The sequence below is a fragment of the Diachasma alloeum genome, unplaced genomic scaffold (genome assembly GCF_001412515.2).
Source record: "Diachasma alloeum isolate Michigan unplaced genomic scaffold, Dall2.0 Dall_scaffold_00354, whole genome shotgun sequence".
NCBI classification, from domain to species: Eukaryota; Metazoa; Arthropoda; class Insecta; order Hymenoptera; family Braconidae; genus Diachasma; species Diachasma alloeum.
The window spans coordinates 522,157-542,326 of NW_021680493.1; the positions used below are offsets into that span (position 1 = coordinate 522,157).

At 37.4% G+C, this 20,170-nt stretch overlaps 1 protein-coding gene across 2 annotated transcripts in view; it reads left to right on the forward strand.

The window, feature by feature from the left end:
- LOC107041119 (GAS2-like protein pickled eggs) overlaps positions 1-17,466 on the forward strand; it is a 58,266-nt gene extending 40,800 nt beyond the window's left edge. The window contains exons 4-8 of one of the 2 annotated variants that reach the window (XM_015261520.1): positions 7,668-7,869; positions 8,181-8,265; positions 8,497-8,959; positions 9,606-9,993; positions 14,527-17,466. In XM_015261520.1, coding sequence (XP_015117006.1) covers positions 7,668-7,869; positions 8,181-8,265; positions 8,497-8,959; positions 9,606-9,993; positions 14,527-15,401 — 2,013 coding nt within the window. In that variant the 3' untranslated portion in view covers positions 15,402-17,466. The remainder of the gene's footprint in view (positions 1-7,667; positions 7,870-8,180; positions 8,266-8,496; positions 8,960-9,605; positions 9,994-14,526) is intronic. The other variant, XM_015261521.1, reaches the window with a different exon arrangement.
- Positions 17,467-20,170: the final 2,704 nt, after the last annotated feature.

The window sequence follows — 20,170 nt, forward strand, 5'->3', positions numbered from 1 at the left end:
ATTTTTTAATTATACGAAATGAATAAATCATTCTGTTTCGAAAGAAATTTTCAACAAATATTTTTATTCATTTCATCTCTCTATATTATAAAAGTTCAAATCAACTTTTGGTGATAAAAATTTGGTACCCGAAATTAAGACTTCGAAATTAAGAGTCACAAGGGTCATGAGGGTCAGAATGAGGGTGCAAATAAGGTCCACAAGAGTCAGATTAAGGATCACAAGGTCAGATTAAAGGTCATAGGGGTCATATGGCGGTTGGCGAGCGGAGCGAGCAGGGGGCATAGCCCCCTGGTAGAACAATAAAAAAGATAAAACAGAATTATCTTTATTCTCATTAATTTCAACACTATTATTGTTCCAAATTACCAAACTTTGGAATATTTGAATGGAAACGTTTCAACAATACGCACTAAATAATTCATAGATTCCGAATAAAGTTTATTTAATTGAATCTGGAAAATAAAATAAAAGAAAATGCTAGATTGCACCAAACGATGTCAAGAATGTCACTTCCTGTGTCAGTGTAACCCTTTCCCAAATCGACGCCACACGATCACACTCGATTAATTATTTGGGACGAGGGACCGATTGACGTCAGGTAAATTTACCCGTGCGACGTATTACCCACTTCAAGCCCCTGAATATGCATTTGTCGTGTGCGTATATGTAAGGTATGTGCCGGCTGAATACACCCACAGAATCCCAATAGCTCGACTATTTCCTCCTGTGCATTTTCACTCGTGCAACGAATATCCGGAATTTGATGATCGTTATGCCGTGAACAGCGAGTGAAATTGTCCGCACAAATTTATGAATCGATGACCCAAAATTTTTTAAATGAGTAAAGACAATTACCAGAGGTTTACAAGCGTTCTAGATAGCCAGGTCTTTTCGAATGAATTTTATGGTGATCCATCATTTAAAACGACAGAACTGATTTATCAAAAGATTTCAAGGACTGATAAGTCGAATGTTGTCCTCACGAATTTGTGAATTAATGACCTAAGAATGGTTTAGTGATTAAAAACTATTTTCTGAGGTTTACAAGCATTAAAAAGAGTCAGACATTTCGTGTTTCAATTAAATGACGCAATAAATCGAATGAATTTTATAATGATCCATCAGATAAATCGACGGAACTCATTTATCACAGCATTTCTCAATGAACGTCTCAAAATAGTCGCAAACAAATTTATCACGGCGTTTATTAATACCATGTACCGATTTTTAATCACAAATAGAATCCCTCGACTCGATGAATAATCCCAAGGATATCAGAAACAAGACTAATGTAAAAGCCCTAGTCGAATGTTTAATATTAATCCGTAATGTCTACATGATTTTTCATGCGAGTGATAAATTTTTTGGACAGAATAACCTCTCATTTTTGTAATGACGATTAAAAATCGAGTGTCGGTTGGTTATCCTAATGCAACACGTGCACTGAGTGCCAGCATAAAATCCCTAATCGAATATTTAATATCAATCCGTAATGTCTCTCCCTCAGCCATCTGTGGATTAGATCNATTTTTCATGCGAATCATAAATTTTTATGGACAGAATAACCTCCCATTTTTGTAATGACGATAAGAACTCGAGTGTCGGTTGATTATCCTAATGCAACACGTGCATTGAGTGCCTCCATAAAATCCCTAATCGAATGTTTAATATCAATCCGTAATGTCTCTCCCTCAGACATCTGTGGATTAGATGCAGGAACCGCTGTTATTATTTCTATCAGTCGAATGCTCAACGCTTTTATGACAGGAATTTCTCTATCGCCACTATTACTGTTCGCATAAACACCTCGTTTGCACTTATTCCAAGCGTCAATCTCCCTGTACTCCTTTCATTATTGCAAAGGATAACGAATAATGGGTGGAAAAATGATAAGTAATGCAACGTGACATTTTACACAGCTATATTCAAAGTAATCGATAATTATTTGAAAAACCAACAGCCATGAAGAACGCGCTCGGGATAATTCCATGGTATCCCGGGAGTTTGTATTACTTCATATTATGGACTGACGCACACGTGGATGGGGCGTGGATAATTCATGGAATGAAATAATGAACGGGGGAAATGGCAACTGAATGAGGGCATTGCAATCATTCAAGAATTGATGAGTCTAATTTTGTCCTCACGAATTTATGAATCAAAAATTTTTTGAATGAGTAAAAACAATTCCCAGAGGTTTTCCAAGTATCAAAAAGAGTCTAACCTTTTTTATGTGAATTAAATGACGGAATAAATGGAATAAAATTTATAGTAGTCTATCAAATAAATCAAGAATTCCTCAAATCCATAAAAATTGTTTTATAGGATTTAAAATGAGAGAAATTCTCCGCTTTTGATAATTCCTTGTTTATCTCGAAAACTACTAGGTTTATTGGAAAATGTCAAAAGACATTTTTTGTAGCTGCCGAAATTTCTGCCAAAAAATCTTTTAAGACATTTTGCTCTAGAATAACTCATAATCGAGATAATCCAATGTAAACAATCGCTGATCCTTCCCTTCCCGAAATACTTTTTTGTAATAAAAAAAATCATTTCTGTGAAGTATTTTAACGATTTTCCATGTAATAAACTCTTCGTAATCATTAGAAGAAGCCCCCTGTACCGATAAATTCCCCCGAAACAAGAAATTCCGAATGAACAGGCGCGTGGCACCGAGCAGAACCGAAGAATCTCAAATGAACATGTAGACCCCATGCCCACCGCGCTTGAGGCACCATTACCCGGGGCCCAATCATCCCGTGTTCCGACGCGTATCATGCCTCGCCTCTCTAAAACGAATACACCGATAATCTGTATTCCGTATCGTTAGGCTAGGTTACGTAAGGCCCGTGGCGGCCTTGCATTATAGCATCATAACCATTCATCCTGTCCGCTCACCTGCAATGCGCCACCACAATTTGTCCCGCCCGATTCTCTTTTCCTCGCCTGGGTCTCCAACATGACATCAATATTATTATATATCGAGGGGTAGGGCGGGTGCGCAAATAAACGTCTGCAGTGGAGTCAATCGATGGATCGATACGGGCTTATCAGGATTTACTTGGGCTCTCGTTCAATTCACCCCCGGCCGAGTATTTTGCAATGCTCTCTTCACTTGGAGCTGTTTGGCTCATTGAATGTTTGCCGGCTCAACTCGTCGATATTTCCTATTTGACTACTGTTGTTGGGAATTTTAGTAGCGAAGCGGTAGACCGGGTCAAGTCGATTTTGACGATTGGCCAGGTTTTGACGAATATCTCGGAATCTAAAAGAGATAGAAAGTTTTTTGTCATAACCTTTTTTGTAGAACCAATTGAGGGCTATAAAAAAGGTTATGAGAAAAATGTTGCTATCTCTCTTAGATTCCGAGATATTCATCACAAACTGACCAAAAGTCAAAATCGATTTAACCCGGTTTACCGCTGCGCTACTGATTTATTGCGCAGAAGAATTTTTTCGCACATTTTTATTATTGTTGTTATTATTTATTAGAATAACATTTTTTAATTATACGAAATGAATAAATCATTCTGTTTCGAAAGAAATTTTCAACAAATATTTTTATTCATTTCATCTCTCTATATTATAAAAGTTCAAATCAACTTTTGGTGATAAAAATTTGGTACCCGAAATTAAGACTTCGAAATTAAGAGTCACAAGGGTCATGAGGGTCAGAATGAGGGTGCAAATAAGGTCCACAAGAGTCAGATTAAGGATCACAAGGTCAGATTAAAGGTCATAGGGGTCATATGGCGGTTGGCGAGCGGAGCGAGCAGGGGGCATAGCCCCCTGGTAGAACAATAAAAAAGATAAAACAGAATTATCTTTATTCTCATTAATTTCAACACTATTATTGTTCCAAATTACCAAACTTTGGAATATTTGAATGGAAACGTTTCAACAATACGCACTAAATAATTCATAGATTCCGAATAAAGTTTATTTAATTGAATCTGGAAAATAAAATAAAAGAAAATGCTAGATTGCACCAAACGATGTCAAGAATGTCACTTCCTGTGTCAGTGTAACCCTTTCCCAAATCGACGCCACACGATCACACTCGATTAATTATTTGGGACGAGGGACCGATTGACGTCAGGTAAATTTACCCGTGCGACGTATTACCCACTTCAAGCCCCTGAATATGCATTTGTCGTGTGCGTATATGTAAGGTATGTGCCGGCTGAATACACCCACAGAATCCCAATAGCTCGACTATTTCCTCCTGTGCATTTTCACTCGTGCAACGAATATCCGGAATTTGATGATCGTTATGCCGTGAACAGCGAGTGAAATTGTCCGCACAAATTTATGAATCGATGACCCAAAATTTTTTAAATGAGTAAAGACAATTACCAGAGGTTTACAAGCGTTCTAGATAGCCAGGTCTTTTCGAATGAATTTTATGGTGATCCATCATTTAAAACGACAGAACTGATTTATCAAAAGATTTCAAGGACTGATAAGTCGAATGTTGTCCTCACGAATTTGTGAATTAATGACCTAAGAATGGTTTAGTGATTAAAAACTATTTTCTGAGGTTTACAAGCATTAAAAAGAGTCAGACATTTCGTGTTTCAATTAAATGACGCAATAAATCGAATGAATTTTATAATGATCCATCAGATAAATCGACGGAACTCATTTATCACAGCATTTCTCAATGAACGTCTCAAAATAGTCGCAAACAAATTTATCACGGCGTTTATTAATACCATGTACCGATTTTTAATCACAAATAGAATCCCTCGACTCGATGAATAATCCCAAGGATATCAGAAACAAGACTAATGTAAAAGCCCTAGTCGAATGTTTAATATTAATCCGTAATGTCTACATGATTTTTCATGCGAGTGATAAATTTTTTGGACAGAATAACCTCTCATTTTTGTAATGACGATTAAAAATCGAGTGTCGGTTGGTTATCCTAATGCAACACGTGCACTGAGTGCCAGCATAAAATCCCTAATCGAATATTTAATATCAATCCGTAATGTCTCTCCCTCAGACATCTGTGGATTAGATCCAGGAACCGCTGTTATTATTTCTATCAGTCGAATGCTCAACGCTTTTATGACAGGAATTTCTCTATCGCCACTATTACTGTTCGCATAAACACCTCGTTTGCACTTATTCCAAGCGTTAATCTCCCTGTACTCCTTTCATTATTGCAAAGAATTACGAATAATGACTGAAAAAATGATGAGTAATGTAACGTGACATTTTACACAGCTGAATTCAAAGTAATCGATAATTATTTGAAAAACCAACAGCCATGAAGAACGTGCTCGGGATAATTCCATGGTATCCCGGGAGTTTGTATTACTTCATATTATGGACTGACGCACACGTGGATGGGGCGTGGATAATTCATGGAATGAAATAATGAACGGGAGAAATGGCAACTGAATGAGGGCATTGCAATCATTCAAAAATTGATGAGTCAAATTTTGTCCTCACGAATTTATGAGTCAATGACTCAAAAATTTTTGAACGAGTAAAAACAATTCCCAGAGGTTTTTCAAGCATCGAAAAGAGTCAATCCTTTTTTGTTTGAATTAAATGACGAAATAGATCGAATGAATTTTATAGTGATCTATCAAATAAATCGACAACACTGATTTATCGCAGGATTTCTCAATAAACGTCGCAAGATAATCACAAACAAATTTATCACCCGGCGTTATTAATACTATGCATCGATTTTTTTAAATCGCAACTAGAATCCCGACAGCATGAGTAATCACAGGGATATGAGAAACAAAACCGATTCCGGGTTGAATAATTCCTCAGAGCCGAATACATTAGATTCCTCCGCCTAATGAATGACCACTCGCAACTGCTCTCAATGAAAAAATCATCGAGTTTATTAACTGAATGGTAACTATGACAATATACCAGCGAGTTGAATTTCCGATGATAAAATGGTACTGGCGATGGAGCGTGACCGAGCCAACGCACAAGGATTCCATGGAACGCTGTTTATGCTGCCCGGGGGACCGAAACTGTCGTAAATAATTTCACCTGCGCTATGCAGTAGAAATGAGACTGCTGAAAGACTCACAGTGGGTGTTGGCGTTAATGAAGGAGCGATATATCGTTTGGTAGAAGGAACAATCGATGAGAGAAGCCCAGTGTTGAAATTTTTTTCTTTAAAATTTTTATCACATTATAGTCTAATTGAAATTTCAAGAAATTTCGGGTTTGAGAATTGAAAATTTAGGGAGAAATCAATGGTTACTGCAAATTTGAGGTCAATTGTTTCATGAAAATTCATGGAAATCAGGAAAATTCTTCATATGAGAAAATTTATTTCGATTTTGAAAAAAACGATTTATGGAGTAAATTACAATTTTTTTTAATGATTAATTAATTAATCTTCCTATTCAATACTATTCTAGTTAATCCAGTCTATTGTGAACAGAAACTATCGGAGAAGAACGTAAATATCATTTTCATATTATTTTCTTCAAAAATAAAATGCACGAACCCAGAAATTTTCTTTTTTCATTCCAAAAACGCCAAATTATCTCTAAATTTGAAGTAATATTTCCATTTTTTTTATAATAAAAAAAAATGATTGAAAAAATTTGTATTGAAACCTGAATAATTCGTTTCAATCATTTCACGGTGAAAAAAAAATTATTCTAAAAATTGTCACGCGTCTACAAAAAATTTCCGTGAAATTCCTTCAGCCGTCAATTGAGACAGAAAGCCCACAAATTCTCATTTACGACAATTTACCAATTGCCAGACGGCACTGCGTGATATATCGAATTAACTCGACACGCCTGATGGTAACATATTCTCAAATGTATCGACATTGTGTTCTCCACGCATAATATATCGCGAGCCCCGTGACAATTACATAACATGTGCAAAGGGGAAAGCTCTTTAATACGACAGTTTATCATTCCTCGATATAAATATTCCCAGTTGCTCGGGAGATAGCGGTTAACATGTTTCAACTGCTGTTAGGTATCTAAATATAATTTTCACCCATTGATTTATCATGGCACGATCATTTCTCCTGATTCCCGCACTCGCGACAATGTCGTGTGAGGAATGAAAATAGATATGAATTTTGCGTTACGGTATTTTGCACGCGCGAAAGTATGTGGAGTATTTTCGTGGAAAGTTGATGCAGGTATTTCTACTCCGGTGTTACGGAATTTCGGAGGGACTATCTATAGAGTTACTTAATGAGAGAGGAGGAAAATAGCTTCGGGAAATTTTTCACATTTTTTTTTCGGGGAATGTCTTTTGACGTTTTCTATGAAACTAGTAATTGTGGAGATAATTATCCAATTAACAAGTAATGGAGATGAAGATGAATGAAGTGGAAATAATTTGGGCAAATTATTCTCCATATTTTTTTGAGAATACCAAGTTTGGAGAATTTAGTTTTATTTATTTCGTAATTAAAAATTAAAAACTTCATACCAAAACCGATGGAAAATGTAAGTTTCAATCGAAAACCGAAAATTCATGTTTTTTTTCTCCCCCAACTCAAGTTTAAGGTGTTTCGTGTGTAGGTCAGGGGGGGCTGTCCTGAAAATTTCTACCCAATCCTCCCCGAAAATTCATATTTTCATCCAACAATCAACTCAAATGTCTCAGCAAATTGCTATTCTAAATTTTTTTTGTCTCTCCTGTGATTTCAGGTTCGCGAACTGGTGGAGAGATGCACCTGCCCGACGCAATTCCCAATGATTCGTGTGTCCGAGGGTAAATACCGAATTGGCGACACCAAAGTCCTAATATTCGTGCGAATTTTAAGGAGCCACGTTATGGTGCGAGTGGGTGGTGGTTGGGACACACTCAGCCACTATCTCGACAAGCACGATCCATGTCGCTGTCGTACCTGTAAGTCAATTTTTTCTCCATCATAATTCCAATGTACCATTCGTCAAACATACACTTTCCATTCTCAATATTTCTCAAGAACAGTGTATCATGTTATTCACTTGACATTCAACGTTTTATTGCTGCCATTTTGTTTTTCGGTTTGATCGCCAGTCGTGTTGCATTCAACTGAATTTCACATTTATGATGTTACACGCCGTGGATTTGCATACAAAGATATCATCATCACGACTTTAATCTGCATCACTGTCGTTCAAGCCGCTGGATTTATTTTTATCCGTCTTTTCTTTTTTTATCAAATTTTTCCACAGCTCATCGCTCGATGATCTCTGCTAAGCTGATACAAAAGGCCGGAGGATCATTCGATCTCTGCAGTGCGCAGGTGCATTATGAAAGGTAGTTGATGATTTTTTTTGTTATTCCTTTAGTTTCACTAGTCATTACTCGTTACAAAGAAACAGACTGAGTTTTCTTTCATTCGGCATTCACCTCGATGATTAAGGACTTTCGAAGTAATCGATAATTATTGATTAAATATCGATTGAATATCGAATGCATGAAAAATTCGTAAACCAAAAAAGGTGAGTATCCCCTCGACTAAACAAAATCCAATTCTTTCTAACCAAGATCACCTCCGAGAACTCGCAGGAGTTCAGTGTCGAGTGTGGGCTCGTGCGCCGGTACAGTGACCCAGCAACAGGGCCAGCAGCCCCAGTCCCTTCAGACACCAAGAAGCATATCGAACAATCGATCTCGATCACCAACACCGCATCACGCTGCTCGCCAGCACCTCGGTGATGATCTCAAGAGATCGGGCAATCGCTCGAGGAGTCCCACTCCCCAGACTAAATTCATACCGAGTCCGGTTCGCCAAGCCAGTGACCTTGGTAACAAACAGAGATCGAGATCACCAACACCCAAGTCAAATTTGCAGACGGGAAGTTCCCCCACACCCAGACCGGAAATCAATAGATGTGGTCGAACGAGTCCTCTCGATCCTACCAGGAAAGCACTCAACGAAGAAATACGACAAGTCAAGTATGATGGAAGATCGCAGATGTATCACAGTCGACATCAGGATAATTATCAGGTCAATATATTTCGTTTGACGCAACTGCACTCTGATTGACTTTGAAAATTCGAGATTAACTTTTAAACCACTGGGTTTAGAGGGAAATCACTGAAGAGCTTTTTTATAGCGAATTTAATTATCTTCACGAAAGATTTTATGACTTTTTTCCGGTAACTTAGTGGTTTCGAAGATATTTTCCAAAAACCCTAATGGAAATTTCATCGACTGAGAGAAAAAAAATACACTGTTGAGAATGTTTATTCTATTTTAGTTTCACTATAATTGCAATGAATTTCGTGATTCAAAATAGAAAAATTCGGTGAAAAAATCAATGCAAACATTAAATTTCATTCTAATTACTCAGTGAAAATTAATGAAAATCAAAAGAAATCAGGTAAATAAATTCTTGATATTCTAATTGTTTGGAAATTCAAATGATTTGAGAATTTCTCATCTTCCTACTGCTTAAAAATTTGGAATTTTATTGAACTTTCAGTGAAATCTGCAATCTCAACTCGTACGTCTTGAGTGAAATGTCTCAACAATTTCTTTCCAAATAGAAGCTTTGCAATTTCCCACTTGATTCCTCAAGACAGTGTCCTTTAAGCCCATTAATTACCACGAAGAAATAAAAATTGACTACAACAAAAAAAAACTGTTCCAGGATCCTAAAAAAGATCTCCACCAGGAGATTCGTTCAAAAGTCCCCCTATCCGAGGACTTTTCAAAGCGCTACACAGTTGAAGGTGGAGTGGCAAAACGCACAGCCGAGAGAGACGATACACCAAAGTACGAGCCCTCAATCTACAACTACAAGTGCGGAAGAGTGGAATCCTCGAGTCGCAGTCCCACCCCGAGTCCACCAGCCATCAAAGAGGAGGCCGTCGAGACATTTGGCAAATCTGGCCACGACGGTGAACACTCTGACAACGGGAGTGAAGTGTCTGACGAGGGTTACAGGAGTTTGGGTACTGTGCAACCACCAGTGCCAATGATCAACGGTACTAACATCACGAGTAACCAGATATCGCCCACGGTTGTCGACTGTCAAAGTGAGTTATTTGGCATGCGACGTGAGCCTCTTATTCAATTATTTTTTTATTACACGATTACACTGAATAATCTCTTCTCTTCACACATGACTTGATTTTTGATACCAGCGTTTATGTTAATTGGATACAGTTGTCAAGTGACAATCATCCCAACTTTTCAATTTCCAGTTCAAAGAGTTAATTTATTTGGTTAACGATGGAATTATCTCGTTAATGAGCTGTGGTAGAGAAAAATATCGTAAGAAATTTTTTGTGGATTATTTTCTTAGCTACAAAAAAGGTTTAGAGACATTTTTCTCTAGAATCATCCATTCAGGAGATAATTGCATATTTATAAAAGCTCGATTTTCTTTTCTCATAGTAAATTCAATTTTCAATGTTTTTATATTGATATTATCATCCAAGCTATTAAAAATCATACTCTGCGATTTGCATTTTTCGACAAAATTCTATATCTCATGTTACCTTGGTTTTTAACATCAGCGTTTATGTTCAAAGACTTGTTTTGTTTTGTTAACGGTGGAATTATATCTTTAATGATCTGTGGTAGAGAAAAACATCGTAAGAAATTTTTTGTAGATTATTTTCTCAGCTACAAAAAAGGTCTAAAGCCATTTTTCTCTAGAATCATGCATTCAGGAGATAATGGCCTATTTAGAAAGGCTTGCAATTTTTTTCTCGTACTAAATTAAATTTTCAATATTTCTCATTTATGCAATTATCTCCAGAGCGAGTGATTCTGAACAAAAATATGACCCCCCTTTATTGTACCTTGGGCATTGTCAACTGGACCACCTCAACATCCAGATAATTGACAAAACTATCAAAAATCATAATTAGCAATTTTAATTAATTCGAAAGAATTCCTCTCTTATCAATCGATCTCATCATTATCATACGTATACGTATATTATTGAACGCGAAACGACGGTGAATTGACCTCGATTTCTCATCGACATGTACCCTCGAACCCATCCCATCACCAACAATCGAGTGAAATCGGCCAGACAAACCCAATAAAATGCACAATCCATTCTCAAGAAAGTGCGAAGTTGATTGAAAAAGTGAGAATACGAGAGATGGATGTGGTAGCATCCGCGAGATATTGCAGGTGGGCATCTGTGTGCATAGCAGCACGTATCTCTCATTTCATACACCAGTCATCGAACTTAATAAACCATTTATCGTGATATTTTATCGCACTGGGATAAGGATAATAATGGAGTGAGGCCATGTCGTTTATTAACTCACAAATCACAAACTACGGGGAATACACGTGTACTTGAGTGAGTGGATAATACAGTAAACTGAGTAATTACCGAATAACTCAAACTTTCAACTAATTTCCACCGTGAAATGTGTATAAACCTGTTTACCATCTTTATTATATCGAAAACAGGAGAACTAATTTCATTTTACGATTCACTTCTCGTGAGGACAGATTCAGAAGAAAATTCCTAGGGTAACTCTAGGGGAAATGGACATTTTAGGTGACATGAAGATATTTGTTAATCATTCTGTAAATTTCCCCGAAAAGACAGAAACATAGAAAAAAAATAGTACTTAATTCCCCATGAGTCTGAATCGTGCGCACGTCGTCCCGTTGTCCTCGAGTCCATCTCTACCTTTCATTATTCTCCATTTCACTTTAATGCTCTCACCCGTAGCTCCCACATCGTCGTGACGATGCCACCGTGGGACCAATGTCGGTTATACCCCACACACTAGGGGTACCCCCGGTCCCTCACGAGTTCGGACCACCCCGTAGATAGTAGAGCATTAATATTCAAAGTACACGAAAGGTATACGCTTGTGATATAAACCTAAGCCTATATGCATTATATACGTATATGAATTTTGCATTAAAATCCGAAGAAGAAGGCTGGAACTGACATTTAGCGTACGTGTGCTGAGGGAGATAATATTGCTTGAGCTGTTGGTTGCCGAGAATTCGAGGTGAAAAAAAATTTTCAATGATGAGAAGGAGAGATCTCGTAACATTCGTGGGCGAATGATACCAACCTGCTGAAGTTAACGATTGGATTAGTGTTGGGGAGAGAGAAATTTCTCAAAAATTACCCCTGAATGTGCAACATGTGGGATGTTAGGAATTTTTAACAAAATTCTAGTGAAAATTGCAATATTTTTACTGAAAATATTGCAATTTCATTTCATCTATTGTAATTTTATTCAATATTTTACGTGAAATGTAAAATATTCTTCTTTCATTTCTACTGAAGATATAGTTGTTTCATTATTCTTGTTGCGTTTCGTTCTAGAATTCTCGTGACAATTTATTTTTTAGGGGTATTTTTTAACAGGTTTTCATCTCTAAACTAGGGGGCTACTCCCCCTGCTCGCTCCGCTCGTCAACCCCCATATGACCCGCATGATCTTTATTCTGACCCTTAATCGGACCCTCGTGACCCTCATTATACCCCGCGTTAATATTAGATGGATAGTATTAATTCCTAAATCCATCTAATAATATTAGATCCAGAAAATAGGGCACGGATGTCTGGTTGCATCAGACAATAGCGACTGAGTCCTTGTGGTTTGATAATTAAATACGTTCAAGGTCCAACCGCGATCAAATCCTTTTACACGTCATGTCAATGAGTTCTCACCCTTCGATGAATTCCAACAATGGTGAACAGTCCCGACGGAATTAGAATCAAGTCGAATGATTTAGCTTCAAATCTACTCACAAACGAGTTCATTAAAAGCAAAATATCAAGACACATTTTTCGTAGCTGATGAAATTTCGTTTGGAAAATGCTTCCTTGAGACACGGAGAAAATTATTTGGTGAATTTCACCAAATAGTTGTTGAAATTCTACGACTAATTGGTAATTAATTTTTTCAACAACTAGTTGGTGACATTTAACAACTAATTAATGAAAATTCAGAAAAGATTTTTCAATTTCAATCAATTTTGACTACCAAACTAGATGGTAAGGGTATATGTACATTTGGAAACAATCCCGTAATCATTTATGTCTTGACAATCGATCAATGTTTCCCCTAGAAGATATTTCCGCAATAATTAACAATTTCATGTTAAATTTGATCCATCAAATAAATCGACGAATGGTTACTGAAAATTTAACAAATGATTGTCGAATGAAATCGAAAAATCTTTGTCTGAATTTTGATTAAATAGTTGTTAAATTTTCTCATAATTCATAATTCATTTTTTGAACAACTAGTTGATGAAATTCACCAAATAATTTTCTCCGTGGATAATTGCGCCATTAAAAAGTCTGTAATAAATACTTGTGACAATGAAAGCAATTGCAAAACTTCCAAACGCTCTCTCATTTCATGCCTCCAATAATATAATGCACCAAAAATTTCCACCCACAATAATCCAGGACTATTAAACCCGCTTGAAATTGGAGACATCTCCCCAGATAACAACCCAGACTGGTACTCAAACCTTATCCCAGGTGCAAAAAAGGACCGAGTGTTCCACAGGTGAACCCACAAACATCACGAGATATTGTAATATCAAAGCAAGAAAATAGCGAGAAACACGCGACATTATCGTGTGACACAAGTCTGTCCATTTGCCCGGGGGCCCACGCGTTTTGGGTAACAACCGAGCTGGACAAACGTCCACAGGTATGCAAGAGACGAATTTGGTGGGTTTGTAATGGCCCATCCGCCGAAAAAACCGCACACGACTGCGGCAATTGGGGGGAGGAGACTCGCGTGGGTCGTGTGTGGCACTCACCAGACAAACTTCCATCTTTAATACCACAGTATTTTATGTTTTGTATGGAGCATCGACAAAAACAAGTCTTTGGCAGATTCAAAAAGATAGTACAGAAGAATTGTTCGATTATTCTGCGGCAAATTGAGCGCAAATAAAGGTCATTTCAATATCGAAAAGACGGTTGTAGAAATGTATTTTTCAAGGTTTTACAGGTGAAGGTAATCGAAGTTAGATCCTTACGAGGCTGATCCTTATGAGTTGGTACCCAAATTGAGCCTCAATTTCAGATAAAGTTCAAGTTGAATTCTGAAAGTCTGAAGTTGAGACCTTCGAAAGGTTTGAAACTTGGCTCAAAGTATGAAGTTGAAAACTTCAAAGGTTCTCAAGTTGAGACTCTTAGACTTCAATTTAATATCCATTTTAAGAAAACAAAAAAGTTCCATTTCAAAACCTTAGTTCATACCCGTAATTAAGACCCAAATTGAGCCGAAACTTGAAAAAAAATTCAAGTCGAATTCTAAAAGTCAAAAGTTGAGCCCTTCAAAAGATCTGAAACTTGGCTGAAAATATGAAGTTGAAACGTTCTCAAGTGGAGACTTACCCCAACTAAGGCCCATCTCAGGCCTCACCCTACGATAAAATTCAAGTTGAATTCTAAAAAACCTTCTTTAGTTGAGACCTTGAAAAGTTCTCAAGGCAATACCTTCCAGCTTCAAAGCAACTTACCCTTTAAACTTGAATTAAGTTTCCAAAAAAGTCTTACCCCAATACCCTAAACTCTCACCCAACGAAATTAACCCCGCCTTTTCTTCCAGAACAACCGTCAAACCCCAGACATGAATCCGAGCGTTCGTGCGTCGAGACAGACAGCATCGAGACAGGTCTCCGTAAGACAAAAGCCCCGGCAAGTCCCCGTAACTCCCCAGCCCGCAGTATCCCAGGTGATCGCACCCCTCGTGCCCAATCAATGGTCCGTTCAAACAGCAATCTCTCAAGATGTTCCTCCGGCAGTAGAACCCCCCGAGAAGGCAACTCAAGCCCCGAAGGAAGTCCCCTGAAACGCAATGCCGTTCGCAATAGCCTTCGAAAGCCCCCAGCAGGTACAGTAAGCAAAGCTGTATCGCCACCAAATCACTCACCAAGTGGCAGTAGCACCTGGAACGGTAGGCAATCGAAACAACGGCCCGGATTGTCATCAGATACCTTTGTTAATCCCTCAGTAACCATTAATGGTAATGGCAATCGTGGCTCACCGTCATTGAATTTCTCCAGGAAGCATACAACACGACAGAGTCTACCAAAGACAGCCATTAATGGTGTACAGTACGACAGAAATGGTAGGAGAATAAAGCCGACAACCAGTGTTTCACTGCAGTCATCACCTACCAAAGTTGCTAATCCCTTGTTAGAGCAGATACTTCAGAAAGTGGGACATCTGCAGGATGACAAGCAGGTGGTCCAGAAGTTACAAGATCTACTGAGAAATTATCAAGATTGTACCGATGGCGAACCGAATCTAGAATTCACGAGAGCGTGGATCGATGGAAATGGAACTGTCGCACTTCCGCAAGAGGTTCAGGTGTCCACCAGTCCACGAAAGGATCCCAAAGCTGCTAATGAAAGGGGATTCTCCAGAATACCTGCGCCTATATACAAGAGAGCAATGTCCGTCAACTCCGACAGCATTTGAGATTTGGTAAATGATGACTGCGATTCCGGGGAAGGGAATCCTATAGATTGCGGACGTAGGGGGTCCAGGATACCCATCAAGAAGGGTACGAGGCCCATGTCCATTGCCAGTAGTGATGCGACTTGATGAATCAACGAGTTGAAAATAAGGAGAAGAAGAAGAGGAAGAAGTAATGCATGGATTACTATGCCAGAATTCTGTGTTGAACAGAAAGAGAACCATAAACATGACGGGAAATCCTTTTTTATCACTTACTACGGCCAGTTTGAGGAAGTTACTCATAGGTGACGTTACGGGAGGTGCCGGAGGGCCAGCAAAGGAAGCCTGGTGGCCTTGTGCTTTTTTATTTTCATTTCTTCTTACTTAATCGTAGTTTTCTTTCAACTTGGTGCAGCGAGAAAATACCTCGGTGATACACAGCAGGCTGATCAGCCTGTAGGATGGTGCTTAATGGAGAGAGTAGAGCAGTTGATTGATCGATCTATTGCTTTTCATCTGAATGAGGAATAGTAAGAGCTTTTTACTAGACTAAATTCTAATCAGTGATGAGGATTGATGTAGGATTAACCATTGAGTGTCTTGCGTTGTTGGCTTTTTTTCGGATAGTTGCTTCCAGGAGGTTCAATCGCAAAGTAATTGCAGATTGCGTTCGGAGAAGTTATTCATTTGAATCGGATGCATTGAAAAAAATCAAAGTCGATTTTGAGAATGTTTTAGTGACAGAATATATTCATATATTTTTTTTACGAATTGAAAATACGTTTTATCGGATGGAATTCTCCTGATTCCAATGGATAGTTCTTCTGAACTTGATTGAATGGAAGTTTTTTTCATAGAAAATAGCAATACATCACGATTCTTCACATCGCATTGGTTGTATTCCGCATATGAACGAATTTAATGATCAAAAGTAAAGATAGATAAAACATTGAATTGACAATTCATATGCTAAAATAGGGTACTATTGTTTTCATCGATCCTACCGATCGTTTTTTTTTACAAATGTATTTATTTATATAGTCTATCGGTTGTATTTATTAAAGACGATTTAATTACGCGTTGATGCAGGGGATGAATAAATAATATTGGTAATGTCGTATAAAAAGAACAGAGAGGGACTTAGAGTATTAGGAGAAGGATGCAATAAATTGCAAATTAATATCAGGTAAATCCTTCAGACTGCATTAGATATCCTAACGTCTGACAACTGTCATTCCAGTGTTTAAACATTTTTTATACCAAAATCAAGTAGAAGCCTTTTTTATGTAAGGAAAAAAAACGAAAGAATAAAAATAAGTGTCTTACGTGCACTGAGAGTTCGATTCACTTGAGCTTAGACTAACGAATAGATGCAGCGTATACAAGTGAGAGAAAAAATTTATAGTGAAAGTCGTACAAAAGTGATTTTTGACGAAATATTAAATTCAAATGCCCAAACTATTTTTAGTAGTACATGTGTATAGTTGATAAATAACATTTTCTAGAATAAGCGAAATTGAATTCTAAACGATATTCAATGGAGAGAACCGTTGAATATTGCAGATGTCCGATCAAATTGAATTTAAAATCAACCAGAAGTTTTCAGTTGGCGAATTTCTGCTGAATTATTGAATTACATACACGACTCAAAATATATGGATGACTTTGGGAATACATGACATTATAAGTCACCCGTGACAGGCGAGTAGCTGCCCATGTACGCGATTGTAACGGCTAAGCTTAGTAACCCCTCCTATTATATTTCGTGACAAAAAAGTAATAAAAACTTTTGATTTTCGCAAGTAAGTTATGTCGTCACTACCCGTTCTTTCCCTTTTTTTTATAATCTCAACTACCAGACATCGTCGTGATTGATGATTTATCATTAAGTCATAACATTAAGTTTATAAGTATTCAATGTTACGAATGATTGAATTGACCTCTGTCATTACTATTATTTTTATCGAAACTATTATCAATAAACCGTTGTATTAATTATTTTGAATATGACGAAGAAGATTTAACGAGTTATGAAGTAAACTTCGAGAAAGTGAAATTGGTGAATAAAAAATTGAAAAAAATGGAATGAATTCTCTCGATTACTTCCTTCCCCTGTATATTTTAATATGTAGATTGAAATTATTTGGAGAAGCTGCGCCATGACATCTAGGTAAGGAATGTGAATATTTCATGACAAAAAGTAATAAAAACTATTGTATTATTAAAACTATTATATATAAACCGTTGTATTAATTATTTTGAATATGACGAAGAAGATTTGACGAGTTATAAAGTAAACTTCGAGAAAGTGAAATGGATGAATAAAAAACGGAAAAAAATGGAATGAATTCTCTCGATTGCTTTCTTCCCCCCTGTGTAGTTTAATCTGCAGATTGAAATCATCTGGAGAAGCTGCGGCATGACAACTAGGTAAGAAAGGCATTAGGTGAGAACTGTGTCAAACTCGAGGCGACACGTTTGCGACACGTATTCTCGATACGAATAGAACTGGGAGGGAGAAAACTGGGCCCATTATAAGTCCCCAATACTGCAGGAACGGGCGTCCTTGCCGGATATGGTGAGACCGGCTATTCTCGTGCCCCTCCGGTATCTCAGTACAACTGAGAGTCGTGGCTTCCAGCAATGAACGGAACGACGATCCACGGATTGTGTTCACTGGTGTGCGAATCTCGAGACTCAGAAGGGGAGGGACTTTTTTAGAACTTAATACTCTCGTGGTCAACAAAGCAATTCACTAATAATAATGTCAAATGTCTGTCTCGCATCGCTGAGTGGGAGGGACAATCAGACGAGAATGAAGACGCCAGGAAGGTTGATGGGATTGTTAAGGAGATAAACATCAATAACTGCGATGGCAATGATGCGGAGAAATAACTGTTTTTTTTAGGGGAATGGTATTTTACACAACAAGTGAGGTAAGTCGGACTTTACACGCGAGTGCGGCGAAGCGCGACTATAATTTTTTTCAGAGAATTTCATTCTACGAAACCAGTGTTTCTCGACAATTTTCATTGAGACATAAATCAAGAAAAACTGACTTCATCTAAAATCGCCTGTCAGTGCGAAATATTTTCAAATTGTCAAGGCATTTTTTCCACTCCAGACTCCGTCTGTCCCCTTTCTTAAAAAAAATTCTCTCGATAGAAATAACGAATCCCACAACTCTAAATCAAAATAAATGGTACCTTCAAAATTTTTTTCAAAACAATCTATCTAAAACAAAAAATTCCCTAACTGTAAAAAAAGAAATGTTGACATTGAATAATTAATGAAAAAACAAATTGAAAAATCACCAATTTAAATATTGACATCCGCCACGTAGGTGTCCGGAAACACCTCAAACTGTCACCAAAATTCGTAGAATAAATAAGTCATTGACAAATTTCCGGACAATATTGATTTAGAAAGCGCATAATGAGAGGAATGGAGGATCCATTAAATATCCAGCATGAGGAATCCCTTCCGCGCTCCACCAGATCGAAATGGCGATTGTCTCTGACGCCCAGAACTCGGGAATATCATTATAATACCTAACGATTTTACGAGCTAATGTAAGCGAGATATATAACCAGAGACACGGGTCTATGCTGTAGCTATCTGAGAGTGTCCGCGAGACTGTTTCCTCGTGGGCGGCACACAGGTGCCTCCGGGCACTTCGACGTCTCAAGCCAGATACGCGTTGAGAAGGTATATCCTACCCACGCATTACGGCATACGCACTTGTGTCAGTAAATGCACGAATATATATATTCGTTACTGAATGCCGGATGGTACTGATCATATTAATGCATTTTCCATGTTGTAGTTGTGTGAATAAACTCTAGATATTTGTTTTCATACTAGACGGTCATTTGTATTTATTCATCACTGATATTGTTGAGTGGCCATTGGACAATTGTCAATTTGTATTGTGGAAATTATGATGTTAATGGACATGCGTAGGTGAGAGCCCAGAATTTATGGAAATTAATCAAAACATATTTGTTGATTCCGCATTCAACGAGTTATGAAACATTGACTGCACTGTCAAAAATTTTCATCTGAATCTTGTGCCAAATCCTGGAAATTTTTATCGTGTTTAATTTCTACTGAAATTTCAGGAAATAATGTTGATGAAAAATAAATAATCTCATTGATTTTCTGTTCGAATTATCTGAAAGTCAATAAAATACTTGAATTTTCAGCTAAATTATTTCCTGAAAGTCCAGAGAAATCAGGAAAATTCAAAGAAAGATTAAAAATTCATGTCATTTTGTTTCTAAATATTCATGTTCCATTGAAAACTCAATGGAGCTGTGAAATTTCCATCTCACTCCCACTGGAAACTCATGAATTTCTTTGAATTCTATCAAAAACTGAAAATTTCATAACCATTTTCCCCTAAATCCGATGAATGTCACTCTCATGAGAATTACGATCATATTTTCCATGAAATTTCAAAAAATTTCCAACAGTGTATTGAATTTTTTGATTGATTGCCGCTACTGCCTCTACATTTTATTCCCCACCAAGATTCCCAAGTAAACCAGAAGTATTTACAAATGATCAAGATTACCAGAACAAGCCCAAAAGAATTTGCCACGCACCCAAGATCGAAGTAACACTTATTTATTTGTATAAATCGTTGGTTTTCACACTCATAAATATTCGTCACTGTTTCCGGATGCTCCTGATCATATTAATGCATTTTCCATGTCGTACTTGTGTGAATAAACTCTAGTTATTTGTTCTCATACTAGACGATCATTTGTATTTATTCTCCACTGATA